The sequence below is a fragment of the Uranotaenia lowii genome, chromosome 3 (assembly GCF_029784155.1).
Source record: "Uranotaenia lowii strain MFRU-FL chromosome 3, ASM2978415v1, whole genome shotgun sequence".
Lineage (NCBI taxonomy): Eukaryota > Metazoa > Arthropoda > Insecta > Diptera > Culicidae > Uranotaenia > Uranotaenia lowii.
Window position 1 is genome coordinate 255,411,884 of NC_073693.1, and position 17,100 is coordinate 255,428,983.

General features: G+C 36.9%; 1 protein-coding gene across 1 annotated transcript in view; it reads left to right on the forward strand.

Annotated features, from left to right (window-relative positions):
• The window catches only part of LOC129753306 (uncharacterized), a 36,170-nt gene that overhangs the window by 17,931 nt on the left and 1,139 nt on the right, over window positions 1-17,100 (forward strand). The window contains exons 4-6 of the mRNA XM_055749107.1: window positions 2,535-2,766; window positions 2,836-3,064; window positions 3,564-3,708. Coding sequence (XP_055605082.1) covers window positions 2,535-2,766; window positions 2,836-3,064; window positions 3,564-3,708 — 606 coding nt within the window. The remainder of the gene's footprint in view (window positions 1-2,534; window positions 2,767-2,835; window positions 3,065-3,563; window positions 3,709-17,100) is intronic.

Genomic DNA, 17,100 nt, shown 5'->3' on the forward strand with positions numbered 1-17,100 from the left:
ACTACCAGACTCTGAAACAAATTCGAAAATTATAACCATCGTTAAAAGCAAATTCCATATTTCGTTTCTAAGGGTTTCATTATAAAAATTAAGACCTTTTAGGCTAAGGACCACTTTTCTAAAGTTACGATTTCATACGAAAACTATTAATTCAAAACAGAATGGTGAATATAACTACATTTGGTCGGGATTCGACTAGACCGAACTGAACGTCACCCGTTATATCATCGTTCGGTATAAAATGAATTAGCAAGCTTATTATTTCGTAATAAAATTACGGTTTCGAGCAGAAATGCAGATTTAAATTTCCAAATTAATGGACTAGATGCTGGAACTAACTTTTTTTGATACACGACAAAAGAATATAGATTCCAGACAAGTTTGTGTTTTTTCCAAAATTCCTTTTTAATTTTAGACCCTAGAAATTTTAAAATAAAAAAAAAATAAAAAAAAATAATCACACTTCAACCAAATGATGCATTGTTTACTCTACCTGCAGTAACCAAGTTACTCCTTAAATTATCAGGTTAAAGGGTGTCCTCGATGAAATTGCCACACAATGATATTGCTCTAAGGGTTAGAGGTTTGGGTAGAATTTAATGAAAATTTTCGTGGATTTAGTTCATAGTGCATTGTTTACATCCTGCAAGGTTTAAAGTCCTGTGATCAAAACTCGCGGAAATGAAGTCGAAAGAACAGCTCGTGCGTGATAAAATCTTAAGCATTCATCACGAGAACAAGGATCTCTCGCATCGTTCCATCGCTAAAACGTTGGGAATCGCGAATTCCACGTTGTTGTGAGTGATAAAGCGGTTCGAAGAACGATTGGCCACCGATCGGAAGCCCAGAAGTAAAGGAAAAAGTATTCCGTACAGCACCACAAATCACAACCGCGTATTTGGGGGCCTTCAACCGAAACCCGAACGCCTCCGTTCGGGATGTGGATAAGAAGCTTCACCTAAGCCGAAATTTTGTACAGAAATTAATCAAAATCAAAATTGATGATAGTAATTGATAAAAAGTAATCCTGGTCCATAGGACTCTAACCAGCATATTGTCCATTTTTGCTGAGTGATTCTATTCAAAAACCTTAAATTGATGGATTGTTGAGCTTCTCATTTTAGAAAACATCTGAATATTTTATGTATCTAGCATGAACCATTCCTGAGATATCGCATCGACAGGCTCGATACAGGTACAGTTCCAGTTATATAGACTCAAACAGAGAAGTAATAGGATAGCAAATTTCAGTACAGTTTGTATTTGCTTCAAAGATTTAACTCGGGATATATAAAGCATTGTTTTAGATATTTTAAGATTATTTTTATCCTTTTTGACATAGAATTACGTCTTACGGCAACACTATAGGGGGACAAATTGAAATTCGCGAACGGATCTCGCGTCACGAAAAACGCCTCTTTGACGGACATCTTTTCCGTACATCATTTTGGGTCGGCTATGTGTTGGTACACCAATACTCATTCAGCACATATACGGATGGCACGGAAATCTTCCCTCGTGCGAGAGCCGAAGTTAACCCAGCAACAACGAAAACCACCCGAGAAAAAACCACTCGCGTCGAACAAAAACTGCATGAGGAAATAGTTGATAAAAGACGGGACGGCGGATTGGCTCTTGCTTGTAACTAGCAAAATTCCAGTAACTGTTGCTGCTGCGGCTGGCCCGGCAGCGGCGCCTAATATTGCTGCTATTGTCCGGCCTATACCAGCCCGGATGATTTAAGCAAATCCGAAAATTCGGTTGTTGCATGGAGCGGTTAATGGTAGCATGGCAATTCGCATGCAGATTGAGACACAAACAGTCCTTTTCAGGCCTACTACGCAGATGAAGAAAAATAGTTGACATGTTTCTATATTGTCATATTTGCTTCGTAATTCTACGTTAATTTGGTGGTCGTGTCTTATACACAACCTCTTCAACTTTTTTTTTTACTTTTAAGGGTCAATACCCGATAGAGTTCAAATCTGGGAAGAATTCTTGAGCGTCTCGCATATTTTTAAATTGGAAAATCTTATACGATTTGAGCAATTTGATAAAGTTCATTTTCGTATTGGAAGTTTTAATTACGAGGTATTACCACTGACTACACTGCACTGTTATGACACTTAGAACAAAAATTCAACCATTTTCTGCCTAATTTTTTGTTGTCAGATTTTGCAGGTTCGCAATACCGACGGCAGGTGGCAAACCTGAAAAAATTGACAAAAACGGTCCTGTTTAGCTCGATTTGATCGTAGAAATTGCGTGTTTTATTTTTATAGTTGGGTGGCATTTCCTAACTGGGATAGCATTTCTTCAAATCAATCGATGCACACTCTGGAATCGACATTGCGTACTGTTAGAAAAATTATCCAGAAAACGAAATCGAGTGTCCAGTCAGTATGGTCAGTGGTATAACCGTGATTAAATAATGAATTAAATATTAAACATATTTGCGTACATTTCGAGTTTCGTTATAGTTTCTAGCTGAAGAAAGTTGGGTGTTTATTAAACCGTATGTTCATTTTTTTCAGTACCTCGGCAAATGGTATGAAATGGAACGGTACGAGCAGGATTTCGAGCGAAACCTAGAATGTGTGACGGCCGTCTACACCCGAAACTATCACGACGGCACCGTTAGCGTCAAGAGCAAGGGATTGCTTCCGGAAAAGGATGCCTACGCATCATTCAATGGAATTGCCACCTTTACCGATCCTCTGCTCGATCCCGTCATCGGGAAGCTCAATCTGACCTATGGAATCGGCGGTAAGAAGCTCGTTAGGCGATATTTATGCTGCAATAAGAGTTTTATTTATTTAATTTTGATGTGATTAGCGAATGACATTTCCAACTACTGGATCGTGGACACCGACTACGATAATTTTGCCGTTATTTACTCGTGCACACCGATTGAAGGCTCGGAATCCGTTATCGAAGGGTATTGGCTGCTGTCGAGAACTCCAAAGCTTACGGAAGAACTGGTCATAACGGAGAAACTTAAGTTCCTGCAGAATCACTACTTTGTCCCGTCGCACATCAGACCTACCAATCACAGTGAATCTTTGTGAGTGAAATTTTTCGTAATACAATTTTTTTAAGTAAATATGACAAAATAACTCACACTTCCTGTTTTACAGATGCCGGAAAGAACCGGAAGTGCCTCCAACACCATCCCAACAAGTCCTACCGCCGCTCCCTTGAAGCGCATTCAGCGTTCTGGATCGGCTAAAGTAGCACATCGCATCGTCATGCATCATGTTCACTATTGTATATAGATAAAGACCGAAGCTCGCTTTCTCAAGTAGGGGTATAGCACCGATCGCTTCCCAACTCACAATATTTGCGAGATAGTAGTGTGTAGCTCTATAAGTTATGTAAATAAAAACAGCTGATTAAAGAGTCGTAAATTTGATTACCATTGAAGCCGAAACCCCCCGATCGATGGTTAGTATTCGACAAATCTTCCTCGGGACGTGATCGTATTCGGTTCAGCAGTGGAATAGCTTCTCAAAAAACAGTGAGGGGGTGTCATCCCAAAACCGGTAGCGGCCAAAACAAAAGTAAGAAATGATGACGTTTACCATGACCGTGTTGTTGCTCGGGCTAGCCTCGATGGCGCCTTGGAACGTCGCGAGCCAGCGGATTGTCCAACAGCCCTGCCCTGACCCAGACACTCGACCGATTGTGCAAAACTTTGACCTCAGCCGGGTAAGTATTTTGAAGGTAGCCGTTGGAAGTTTCGGTCGCGGCATTCTTTGAGAAGCTAAATAATCCAAATTTATTCTTGAATTTTGTAACCGTGTTTGTGGGGATAAGTATGGAGTTGAAAAAGGAGACGTGGGCACGAAATGCAAAATGCAAGTAGACTCGTTTGAGCACTTAGGAATAAACTTTTAATTATTTCTCGGTTTAAAAAAATGAATGTATTGTCATCGATATTTCGCATAAAACTTGGCCCTGGTGATAATTTCCACAGAACAGTTTTTGTTTTGGTGTAAAATAACATGCGGAATGTAGCAAACAGGCAGACTACGCAAGTGCAACTATTTGTCAAAAGAGTTTTCTAGAGAAATGTGAAAATAATTAAACAATAGTGCGTAATTCAACACCGTTCAGTAGGGAAAATTATATGGAAGACCATTCAGCAAATCTTTAAGAAAGTTTTAAAACATTGAATAAAGGATAAAGGATGTACGGATCAAAAAGTGGTCAGAATTCTGTACATGGATCATGACAACCCAAGTAACAATTTTAGCTTTATTATGGTCAGCAAAATATCGTTTGGACTATCGCATTAATCTTCATAAAAAGCTAAAGCGCGTTCTATAACATCACCTGGACTCTAATAAAGCCAAAATCAGGCTATTTGGCCCTACCCTAGAAACGTCATCAAGACATATAATTGTTGGTCATCAATGTTGGTCACCAAAGCTTTTAAAAAGCTATTATAAAAAGATTTTAGGTAAATTGTTTATGAAATAGTATCTTAAAATAAATGCGCCTCGTCAAATCTGATGGTCAATCATGATGGAATTGATGGAAAAAGGCCTGAAAAAATATTTTCCAATGCTTGCATTGTGAATCCATCAACATGGCGTCATTTTGTGCCCTTCGATTTTGCAACCAACATGGCGTGAGTCAATTCATAGTTTTATTATGGTTTAATGATGACCCCAAAAAAAGCTACGATTTGACGTTTCTCTCGCAAGCCAACCAATTACACGCTAGAAGTTGAATTTCGCTATCAGACGCCATCTTGAAATCCAAGATGGCAGCATCCGCTCAACTTTTAATGCTTAATGCTGACAAAAAGTCGCATTAAACCACCACTATAAGGGTATTGGGTGAAAGGGCTAAACTAGAAGTCGTTTTTTTCTTTCCGACGCCATCTTGAAATCTAAGATGGCAGCTTCCACTGAATTTAAAATACTGTTAATCAATGAAAATCGCTTGAACACAACTTTTTTTTCACGTAATACTACATTAAAACACTGATGAACTGATGCACAAGCTCGAACAAAAAATCTACAAAAACTTGTGTAAAATTTCCAGTGCTCTCTTTTAAAGAAGCCGTTAAAAAGTGACTAAAAACAATGCCATCTATTGCTTGATTTGTAACTTTTGAACGGCGCAACAGATGGCACTGTTTCTAGATAGCTCTTTTGCAAGTATGAATTTTTCGAGAGAGCGAAATGGTGTTTGAACTCATTAATTAATAAATTTAAATACAATTAGATGAATTGCTCTATGTATATAATTAGATTAACTAAGAATAAATTTCAGCTGAGAAAAATAGCATAATTATAATATTGTCACTAGAGAGACTGACGAAATGACACATATACAAGCTTGAATTATAAAATTCCAGAAACGTATTCATAATTTCAAATGCTATCATTTAAACAAGCCGAATCAACTTTTGAAGTACCTGATTCTTGGAAGAGCGCAATTGTATATGATCTCAAAAATTAATAAACTAACATCGTAGAAAAATGGACAGCTTTAATATATTCACAGCAAGGTAAATTCATCTCGTTCATTTTACCACGATTCTTAACTAACAACTTTGAACAAGCCACACGAACCAGTTATTTTATCCAGTTGAGCTTAAAATTAACAATAATCCAACGAAGAAATACAGATTCTAGGCTTCTCTGAGCGGGCATTTTCACGCATTATATCTGTTTATATTAAGTGCTTCATGCTAGTTTGAAGCAATTTGAAAAACAGCGTTAAGCGTAAAATTTTGATAATGCAAATCAGAAATGTGTAACGAATCTTCAACATCAATTTGATCGAAACTCGTCAAATAGATACGACCTTTTCATAATTGACTAAAAGTTTGTTGTTTTGTTTTGTTTACATTTCATTTTCTTCTTGACAGTTCTCTCTGGTGTCCTTGGAGACATCTGGTGGCTCAACCAAAAAACATAAAGTTGATTCAAAACGGTCGTCGGACTTTACACACTTTTCAAGGCTTAGCTTGTACATCAGTTCATCAGTGATTAAAACTACTATTTTAAGAAAATTTAGATCATTTTAAATCACTTTTATTATTTTTTCATTATGTTTCTAATGCATTTAGCACTTTTCTTGTTTTGTTTATAGTTTTTGTTTTTTTTGCCATTTATGTAATTCTATTATTCCTATCATGCTATTATGTTTAAATTGTATTGGTCTTATTCTAGCGAAAACTATAATGTTATGTTGTTTCTGTTAACCGTCTGATTTAGGCACATGTGCAAAATTCGATGTTGCCAAAATCGAATGTTGCCAAAAACGAACGGGGTCTGTATTGTGGTGGTTTTTTTGGGAAACGCGAAAAGAGATATTTGACTTCTATCATTTAGCCTTAGCACCCAATACAGTATATTTGGGAGTTTCATGCTATTTTCATTCATTTACAGTATTTTTAAGTTCAGCTGAAGCCACCATCTTGGATTTCAAGATAGCGTCAGAATGCAAAAATAAACTTTTTATAGCTTATCCCAATTGACAAACACCCATATTTTGGAGGTTTCATGCGATATTCAATGATTTAGAGCATTTTTAAAGTTTATAGAAAGCTGCCATCTTGGATTTCAAGATGGCGTAAGATAGCAATATTCGACTTCTACTCGTTAAGCCCTTCCACCCACTACCACCTGGGTTTCATGTCATTTTAAGTCATTCACTACATTTCAAAGTTTAGCGGAAGCCGCCATCTTGGATTTCAAGATGGCGTCAGATAGCGAAATTCAACTTCTACCGGTTGATCTCTTTCAACTTATACCCCTATAATATGGGCACAGAGAAACAGACAGGACACTTAGAAGAAAAAACGTAAGATTTTTCGCAAAGGTATAGCATTGCCATCTGGTGTCGGTATTGCCTACCAACTAGAAAGAATTTCATAAAATGATCTAGGATGCCTATGACATCGTGATGCCACAAATGTGTAAGTAAATAAACAAATATTTATTTTCGCTGGGCTTTTTGCTTCAGTTACCAAAATTCAGTTCAGAAAATCAAGTACAAAGTAATTAATATCAGTATTTGCAATAGTTTTGCGGAAGTTCAGAAGCTGTTGTGAAGATCGTTCGTACTCAACTGAATAAACTACTATTCTACCAGGCAAAAAACCCAGAGCTTCTGGATTTGGGAAGGAAACTATTTTCTAATTTCGTGAGTTTATCCTAATAAATTTATCATTTTTTGCAGGTAATTTAAAAACCTACGTGGGCCTCAATGATGTAAAAAAACAAACAAGTGAAAACCAAAAGGACTCATAGGACTCAACCAGTACAAGCGTTTCATTTCGCGGACTTAAACCATACGTTGTACCTCGAAAGGCTCATTTGTGCTATACGACGCCGCCATCCCTACTGATCAATTACCGAAAACCAATTCCATGTTATTCGTCGTTGAGTTGTTGTCTCGCCACATAGGAAATCCTTGTGGGCTATGATTTTTTTAGAGAATGGAAAAATAAATAAGCTTTAGGACACATAATTTTTTATGTTTCTTTTATTATATTCCATCTCAAGTTTTCATTTGATTTCTGGATGTTTTTAAACATGAAATAAACTTAAATTGGGATTTGCGCAAGAGGAAGGGGGGTTTCTTCTGAGTCTATACAGCTTCCTCACTGAATCTTAAAAGTAAAATTTTCCACTTAAACAAGGATAATTTTTCGATGCATTGGTAATGTTCAAAAAGCACTACAGTTTCAATAGTTACAGGAGGTTTGTTTGTTTTTTTGTTGTTGAATTGAAGGAAGTTTATCCGGTAGTAGGAATAGATAAGTCCACCTCAGGATTTATTCCACTTTTCCACAGATCCACTTCATCGCACAGCATGATGTATTAAATATTCAGATTCTAGAAACAAATATTTTTTGTAATCAATATGATGCTTCTAAGGAAATGTAATGCACATACTTACGTTTTTCGGCCAATGAATTAAGCGGAATAGAGCAATGGCTTCATGCATCGCGCTACATCGTTTACTTTTCACATGGAATTTGTTTATGGCAATTTTGGTTGTCAGGAGAAAAATAAACAAACTACTGCGGCTACCATGATGGAAAATCAGAATCTCCTAACAGTGAAGTGGCTCAATCTGGTGGCGACATTGCCTAGCTTCCTGGCCAAGCTATTCAGTTTTGCGAAGAATGAAAACGGAGTGTCCCGTCTGTTTGTCTGTGATATGGGTTTTATGCGATTTTCAGTCATTTACAGTATTTTCAAGTTGAGTGGTAGCCGCCATCTTGGATTTAAGATGGCGACGGGCAACGAAATTTGACTTCTAATCGTTTATTACTTTCACCTAATAACCATATTGTGAAGGTTTCACGATATTTTCAGTAATTCACAGCTTTGAAAATAAAAGTGGAAGCCGCCATCTTGAATTAATGATGGCGTCAAGCAACAATTTTTTTCCTACTATTTGGGCCCTTTCACTCAATACTCATATTGTAAAGATATTTATACCATTTTCGGTGATTTCAAGTTTTCAAAGATGTATTTTTTTAATTTTAACTCAAAACCAACACGCATAACTTACCAAAAATGTGTAAAAATGGGAGTTCCAATTCAAATATGTGCTATCTAATCTGAGCGTGTCCTGTTTTGACATCTTGATCGAGAACTGTCACTAAGTATGGCGGTTTAATAATCATGCACTGAGTGCTATTATAGAACATGCAAAAGAAAGCTTGGAGCAAACTTCTAGGTTTGTGTTTTATTATAGTTTAAAAAGAGCAATCATAACTCTTTCAAAATAACTAAAACAGCATGTTTAATAAAAGTTTTATTAGCATTTTCAAAACCATCTAAAAACATATGGTCGAAAAAAAATTATAAGCATTCTGCATGACCATAATAAAACCGCCTTAAAACGAGCTGCACAAAAAATGCAATAATTTAACCATAATAAAACTTCCTAATGCTAGTTGGCATAATCTGTGTTACTTGGGAATCCAAACTTCACGCACGCAGAAGTAGCAAAATCGTTGAATGTGGCGAAATCAAACATCACCAAAGTAAAAGTGTTCGGGGAACTTATCTCGACTACTAGAAAGCCGGGATCTGGGGGAAATCGAATCCAGGAGCCGCAGTGACAAACAGATAAGTGGCTAGCACTTTCAAGCTAAACTCCAATCTCTCCGTTGAGATACCGCCAATAAGTTGGGAATATCGTCTACAACCCTGCATGAAGCTTAAAAACGATCCGGATTATCGACTTATAAGAAGGTAGTTACTGTTAATTGCAATGAAAAGCAAAACCTTACGGCAATAACAAGATCTCGGATGCTGTATACGACATTGTTGACAAAGTTTGATTGCGTGGTAATGGCAGGCCCCGCCAACGATATACAATCCGTGTGGAGCACATCTCTCAGATGTAAGTTTTTTTCCTCAGATTTAAGCTTTTTTCTTCAGATTTGAGCTTTCATCTCCTATGCTCTCAAGGCAAACAAAGCTTTAATCTGAGGAAAAAAGCTTAAAAACGAGATTCACCAGCACTTATTCAAAAGATGTTGGTCACACGATATATAGACAAATCGTGTAACGTTGCCGGGATCTGCTTTCGGGACAAGATCATTTTACAGCAACCGGAAGGGGAAAGGTGGCAGACATTTTCAAACATATAAATCTATCAAAGTTTGCTGAGCAATATCTCGTTTGGCAAGTTATCTGTACCAGTTGCTTGAAATACTACATTTTTGTTGCAACCGGAACCTTCAACCAGAAAATTTACGTGAAAGAGTGTCTTCAAAAGCGTTTTTTGCAAACTAAACAAAACATTCTGCATCAAAGAAAGTGGAAGGTGACTGAACAAAATCTGATGGCAGCCGTCAAACGAAAGGCTTGCTAATTTGGACTAGGTAAACCGGAATCTTTACTGAGCATTTTTTCATCTTTTATTCATATTGCACTTGAAAGATACATTGATTTTTTTTTATAAGCAATTATTCGATTTACACGCGATTTAGTCTGACCACTTTTTGATCCTAATACCCTTTAGTTCTAAGCTTTTAAGGGAGGCAACGTTAAAGTGACACACAATTTTATTGCTTAAAACTCGGACCATATCTTATTTCTCTTCGTAATCATTTCAATATCATCTATAAGTAGTAAATTATGATAAGTACTTGAATTCAAATTTTTACCTTGGTGTTTGATAACGACGCGTAGACGCTTTTCGAAGTATTTGCAAGCCACACGCAAGAGTTAGTTTGGCATCTGCCCTATTATTTTATATATTTTATTTATTTATTTAACAATCTTTGCAGATGCTTCAAATTATTTACAGAGATTAAACTATCTTATCCTAGATTTAAACACAGATTTCGACAAATTAAAATCAAATTCACTAGCAATATCGTTGAATTTTGCACAACATACATCTAAAGGATTGTTCTGACCATATAGAGTTCGTTGGTGAGAAAGTCTTAAAAATTCCTGCGACCTGGTCGTTCTTAAAGGAGCATTAAACGGTAGGAGCGACAGCAATTCCGGGCAATCCACGTTATTCTGAATGATGTCGAAAATGAAGAGGCGTTGTAGGAAAACGCGCCTTGATTCCAGCGTCGGTAGATTTAGTAGTAAGCACCGTTGTTCGTAAGGTGGAAGCTCAAATCCGTTGTTCCATGGTAGCTGACGTAATGCGTATCTGACGAAGCATCGTTGTACTTTCTCGATTTTCTTTGATTGTACCGCCTGATATGGTGCCCAAATTCGCACTCCGAATTTTAGGATGCTGCGCACAAGATCACAATACAACGATTTCAGGCTATAGAAATCACTGAAATACTGCGTGTTCCGTCGTATGAAGCCAAGAACCGAAAAAACTTTGGCTACTGTCGTGGAAATATGCTGAGAAAAACTGAGCTTGCTGTCCAAAGTAATACCAAGGTCCTTGACGACCGATGTGCTGTTCAGGATAGTCGTTGACATGTTGTACTCGAAACTAATAGGCCTTCGTTGTCGAGTGAACGTAATGGTTGTACATTTGGTTATGTTGGGAGCCATACCGTTCTGAAAACACCAAGTGAGAAGACAGTCAATGTTCTTTTGGAGCGCGCAGCAATCGACTAACGAGGAGATTGTTCGGAAAATTTTGAGATCATCGGCGTACAGCAATTTTTCCGACTCAAGAATAGCATTAAAATCGTTGATGAAGAGGAGAAATATCAGAGGTCCCAGATGACTGCCCTGAGGCACTCCCGAGGTTATTTGAAACGGAGACGAGTTAACAGAGCCCAGTCGTACGAAAGCAAGTCGACCTACGAGGTACGAGTTTATCCAGTTGCAGAGCCAGTCCGGAAACCCCAATCGCCGCATTTTTTCTACTACCAAATCCGGTCTACGTATACGGCATCCACTTGTTAACGTTTATCTAGCCTGCCAACCAGGGCCGGATTAAGCCATCGGGGGGCCCGGGGTCAATTTTTCTCGGGGGGCCCCTATTTTTCGATTTCGTGTAAAAAACTGGAGATGAGTTCAGTATACTATTTTCAAATTGTCTGCGTAGAAAATAGTTTCTGGAATCTTCAAATAAAAATTGTTAATCAATCACGTGCAAACATTGCGGAAGAGTTTAGAAATTTCTTAGAAATGAAAACTCTGATTTAAGCTGCAAAATGCAAAATTTAATTCTCTTGTTTTTAAACCTATATCACCAACTAACAGTGTTCGGCATCGCTAACTGAAAAGTTAGCGGCGCTAATTAGATCGCTATCTCGGTCAAAGTTAACGATCGCTAATTAAAACCGCTAAATGTTGCGTTAAAGTTATCGATCTATAATAAAGCGCTAATCGCTAATCGATAGTAGAAAGTTTTGAAAATGATAAGCAAAACACAAATTTTGCAGCCATCTTAAATTTTAATATTGACTAGAAAAGTTGTTAAATGATATGAAGTTTTCAAACTTATTTTGTAATATTTCTGTCCATCAGTCCACTTTTAGTTTCAGTAAGCGTATTTGGTAGAAAGTAAAAGGAAAAAAAAATGAATCAAATTTTTTAAAATATTCACTCGTTTATTAATTTTTTACATCAGTTAATGCAAGATTCTCTTTAGGAAGACGTTATGTTTTGTCCGAAATAGTTTTTCGTCTTTTTTGACATTAATGCTCAAAAGATTGATTGATTTATTGACTTATTTTGGTCTGGAAATTTCAAATTCTCACAACTTTTTCATCTCTTTTATATTCAAAGAAGGCTTTTGCTAAAGACATGAACTCATTAAGTGAAGACAATCCAAAAGACGCTAATTCCTATGATTCCAGCCAAAATCGAGATCGAATAACATCTGAAATCAATCTTAAACGAAAAATTAAATACCTGATCGGATTCAAAATTTAAAATCTGAATGATGCCGAATTTATGATCTACAAGTCTAAGGCCAAATTAACACTTCAAAGAGGTAGCGTTCATCAGTTAGCGGAACTAAAAATTAGCGGAACTTTCTTATGCGCTAGCTGAATAAAAATATAGCGATAAAATTAATTCGTTAACCGAAAGTTAGCGGACTAATTTGCGATTAGCGGATTATCGTTTTTGTGCCGGACACTGACAACTAAAATTTTCAAATTTAAAAAAAAATGACCGGATAGACATTTTAAATGATTTTCATATCATCATTGATCGTTTAGTTTGTGCATATTCGAGAAATATTTATGTAGTGACAATTAGGAAGTATCATAAAGATTTGAAACATAGAAAACAAATAAAAAAAAAATTAAATCCACATTCCATAGAGATACAGATATAAGAGTTTAAGAATTCAAAACTTTAAATCACGTTTTATTCAGAATTGAAACTCGGTGTTTCAAATCTAAATCATAATTTCAAATCAAGTTTTGAGAAACAAAATATGACTTAAATAAAAAAAAAGAGACACAAAGTTACAATCAGAGTAAAAGCAGAAACTGCACCAAATGTGAATTTCAATTCTATGTCTTTGAAACACAAAAAAAATCTTTTCATGAAATGTTTTTGAATATGATTCTCATCAGGTAAATTTTTTTTTATCAAATTGTTATTCCAAATGTGAAGAAAATTTCATTCGATGCCCTCAAAACCAAAGAAGTATCAGTGCAAAAATGGTCGGTTGAATAAAAATTGAGAATAAAGATTAAATGTTTAAAACACAGAATCAGTTATCACTGAAAAAAAAACAGATAAGGAATCCAAATGAGTTTGGTAATTTTGGTTAAATCAGTTGAAAATTTTCCAAAACAAATTTCAAATCTAAGACAGCGATTAGGTTGGAAATTCAATGAAGAAACCCTGTACTGTCAATTGGTCCAATTTAAGCAACTACTGTTTTTTTTTAAAGATTTTACTTCCAAAAATAGGGAGGAAAAAGGGTTTAGAATTCATAAACCAATAAAAATTTCAATAATAATGATTGAAAGGTGAAAAGTTATTATAATATGCAGTATCAACCCGGGTACTTCCCGGGTAAAATTCTGAAATGTTTATCTTAAAGCGAAATTAGCTGCTTTTTAAGTGCAGTAAACCATATATTAACGTTACAACAAACATTATTGTTGTGCAAGACGTTTGAATGTAATGAAAATGAGGAGATGTTTTTTCTTTATTTTACCTGTTCTGTACAGAATATCGTAACTGATATGTTTCGATAAAAAATGAAAATTTTGAGGTGTTTTGCTCATATCCTTCTTCTTTTTTTTCGAATTCGGTTTTGTCAAGAAGATTTTGATATTCTCAGCTCGCAAAATGTGGAAGAGCTCCTTCACTGCTTACTCTAGGAGGCCCCCTTAACTTTTTTCAAGACAAAAAACTATTCTAGATATTATTTCACGGGGGCCCTTTAGTTTTTATATTTCAAGTTTTCATTCCGATTTTCTAGTCTTGATTCCTTTTCATTTTTTTTTGTACGCTTTATTTATAGAGGGTTTAACCAATTGCTTTCGCCCTCATTTCAAAGTTTCTACTGTTTTACATTCCACTAGATTTCACTGAACAATTCACTTTGTTTAAGAAATTCAATAAGTTTTTTCTCACTATCCTTGTTGTTTTCCAAATTTTTTTGTAATCCACCTTCTATTGAAAAATTTTGTCTTTGGATGGAGTATTTTCGGCAGTCTGTTAATAAATGTTTCACTGATATCACTACACCACAAGCACTACATGTTGGTTCTTCTTTCGCTTCAAGAATATGACCGTGAGTCATCCTCGTGTGCCTCGTTCTTAGTCTTGTGAGAATCCTTTGTTCCTTCCTGCTTTTGACGTCCGTCCATTTTCCTGTCGTAGATTTTATTTCTCGAAGTGCTGTTTCCTGTTCGTTTCGCCAGTTCTGTCCATGTGATTTCCACATGATTTGTCGAACCCACTTTTGCGCGTCCGCTTTGGGTGTTTTAATCTGGATCATTTCACCTTCTCTTTCAAGATTAGCAAGTTGGTCTGCTTTTTCGTTTCCAGCTATTCCAATATGGCTCGGAATCCAAACCAGTGTTACGTGTTTTATATTTTTGTGATTCAGAATATTTTGAACTATTGGATGTTTCACTCCGATTTCTAAGGACTGAAGCACGCTGGCTGAATCTGTAAATATCGCTGTTGTTCTATCAGCCTGTTGAATTGCAAATTGGATTGCTAGTCTTTTCATGAATTTGTAGTATGATTGTAGGATGATTAAAGTAATGTTAATTTTTTTTTACCTCGGGGGCCCCCCCTAAGCCGGGGGGCCCGGGACAATTGTCCCTTTTGCCCCCCCTTTAATCCGGCCTTGCTGCCAACTAATTTCGAAACGTACGTCATCAGATTGGTGGTCGTTGATTTACGTTTCATGAACCCATGTTGATCTTCAGAGATGGTATGTTGCACAGTTTGATACAACACATCGTAAACGAGGCTCTCAAAAACTTTCGGAAAACAGCTCAGAATTGAAATTCCTCGGTAATTTTCTGCTCTATTCATGTTTCCTGCTTTATGAATTGGGGTTATCGAGGCAATTTTTCAGGTCCCAGGAAATACAGCTTCCTCCAACGATTTGTTGAAGACGATCGAAATTGGTACGGAAAGAGAAGCAGCACATTTTTTAACCAAGAGTGGTGAAATGCCGTCAGGTCCAGGTCCTTTCGATTCATCCAGTGCAGCTATCTTACGAAAAACATCATTCGAGGAAAAATTCAGCATACCCAGGTTGAAATAGAGAGGAGACTCTCTATTTAATAAATCGGGGGGCCTATTTAGAACAATTTTTTTAAAAGATTTGTGAACAAAACACACGAGGAAAATTTCAATTTTTTGCGTTGATAATTTTTCAAAGAACATAAAATTTTACATTTGACAGCATAGATGTGTTAAGTTTACTTCAGATTGAACCATAACTTGGAAAATAAGTATCAGTTTGGCAAAAACTATAAACTTTGAAGAAAATTTGAAAATTAACAGTTAAAATTCCCTAGAATAAGCCTAAACATTAGCTTCCAACACTGTACTGTACGTAATTAACAAGAGCACGGTACTAAAGGTCTAGGTTCGCTGTAGCATTTTACTGTGATTTTTGTGCAGTTCGAAGAATTGGGGCCGCGAAAAAAAATCCAAAACTTTAGTTGTCACCCGTTATAAAGAATGCTCAGTTTGATTAAATTTGCCAACCTGTTCAATGAAAAACTTTCTTAAAGACTTTAAAAAAGTTTTTATAATGATCATTTTCGAGCCAATAATAAAAGCCTGACTTGCATTCGATGGTTTTTGAATATTTGATACATAGTCCTCTCACTAATTGATCGACGACTACGTTTTAGCGCGCACGCCAAAGAATGCAAAAGATCGCTGGGAACGACCAGCAGACTGTTTGAGATGATCGGTAACCGCTTGACTGGAGCCAATAGACGCACTCTAATGAAACTACATCGTAACTTGACAATTCCAAAATTATTTTATGGGATTGGATTGTACAGTCTTGGTGGGGAAAAAATTGTAAAAACTCTAGAACCCTCTTACAACTCTATCGTTCGTAGTATAACAGGTGCCTTCAAATCGAGCCCTGTATTATCCGTATACGCAGAATCAGGTCTATTACCTTTCCGACACACATACGCAGAACAACTCGGTCTCAAAGCCATACAAATGTACCAAAGGGCAACGACACTTGAAAAATTTAGTCATCCTTTGATTGGCCGCACTAACAATATGCTTGAAAATCTCAACATAGAAACCATACGTCCCATCGAGCCTATGCTAAGACACGGTCACCGCCCTTGGTATTTACGTTCCCCAAAAATTGACTGGACATTTAGAAAATCCCTGAACGCAGGGGTCTCTTCTACAAGAGCAACGAAAATTTTCAAAGAACACGTGGTACAAAACTATAACTGTTTCCAACAAATATTTACCGATGGTTCAGTTGTAGGAAATCAAGTTGGATCAGGAATTTGGACTTCATCACTAGCACTTAGCAAACGGTTACCTAAAGAATGCTCGATATTTTCAGCCGAAGCTTGGGGAATCTTAAAGGCCGTTACAATGATCACGTCGCCCATTGTCCCAACCATCATTTTTTCCGATTCAGCAAGCTGTATCGCCGCCATCGAAAGTGGTTCCTCAAAACACCCCTGGATTCAGGCGGTAGAAATGGAATCTAAAAAGAAAAACGTCACGTTCTGCTGGATCCCTGGACACGCCGGAATATCTGGTAATGAAAAGGCTGACCACCTCGCCAATGCTGGAAGATCTAATGAACCGATAGACATGAAAATACCTGCCCAAGACGCATCTAGAACAATAAAACTGAACATAAGGAAAAGTTGGGAGAACCAGTGGTTTAATGAACAGGAAAAGTTCCTTCGAAAGGTGAAATGCACAACGTTTGCCTGGAACGACAGAAAAAGCAGAGAAGAAAACCGGGCCCTCTGTCGGCTCCGAATTGGCCATACGAGATTGACACACTCTGGTCTGTTCAGCAGAGAAAGATGCAGAGCAACTTGCGAAGTCTGTGGGACATCTCTGTCGACCGAACACATTCTTCTGGATTGCCGAAAGTACGACGACGTGAGAACAAATCTACTCTTCAACGGAGATATCAGCGAGATCCTCTCGAACACACCTGAAAATGAAGATAAATTAATTTCTTTTCTTA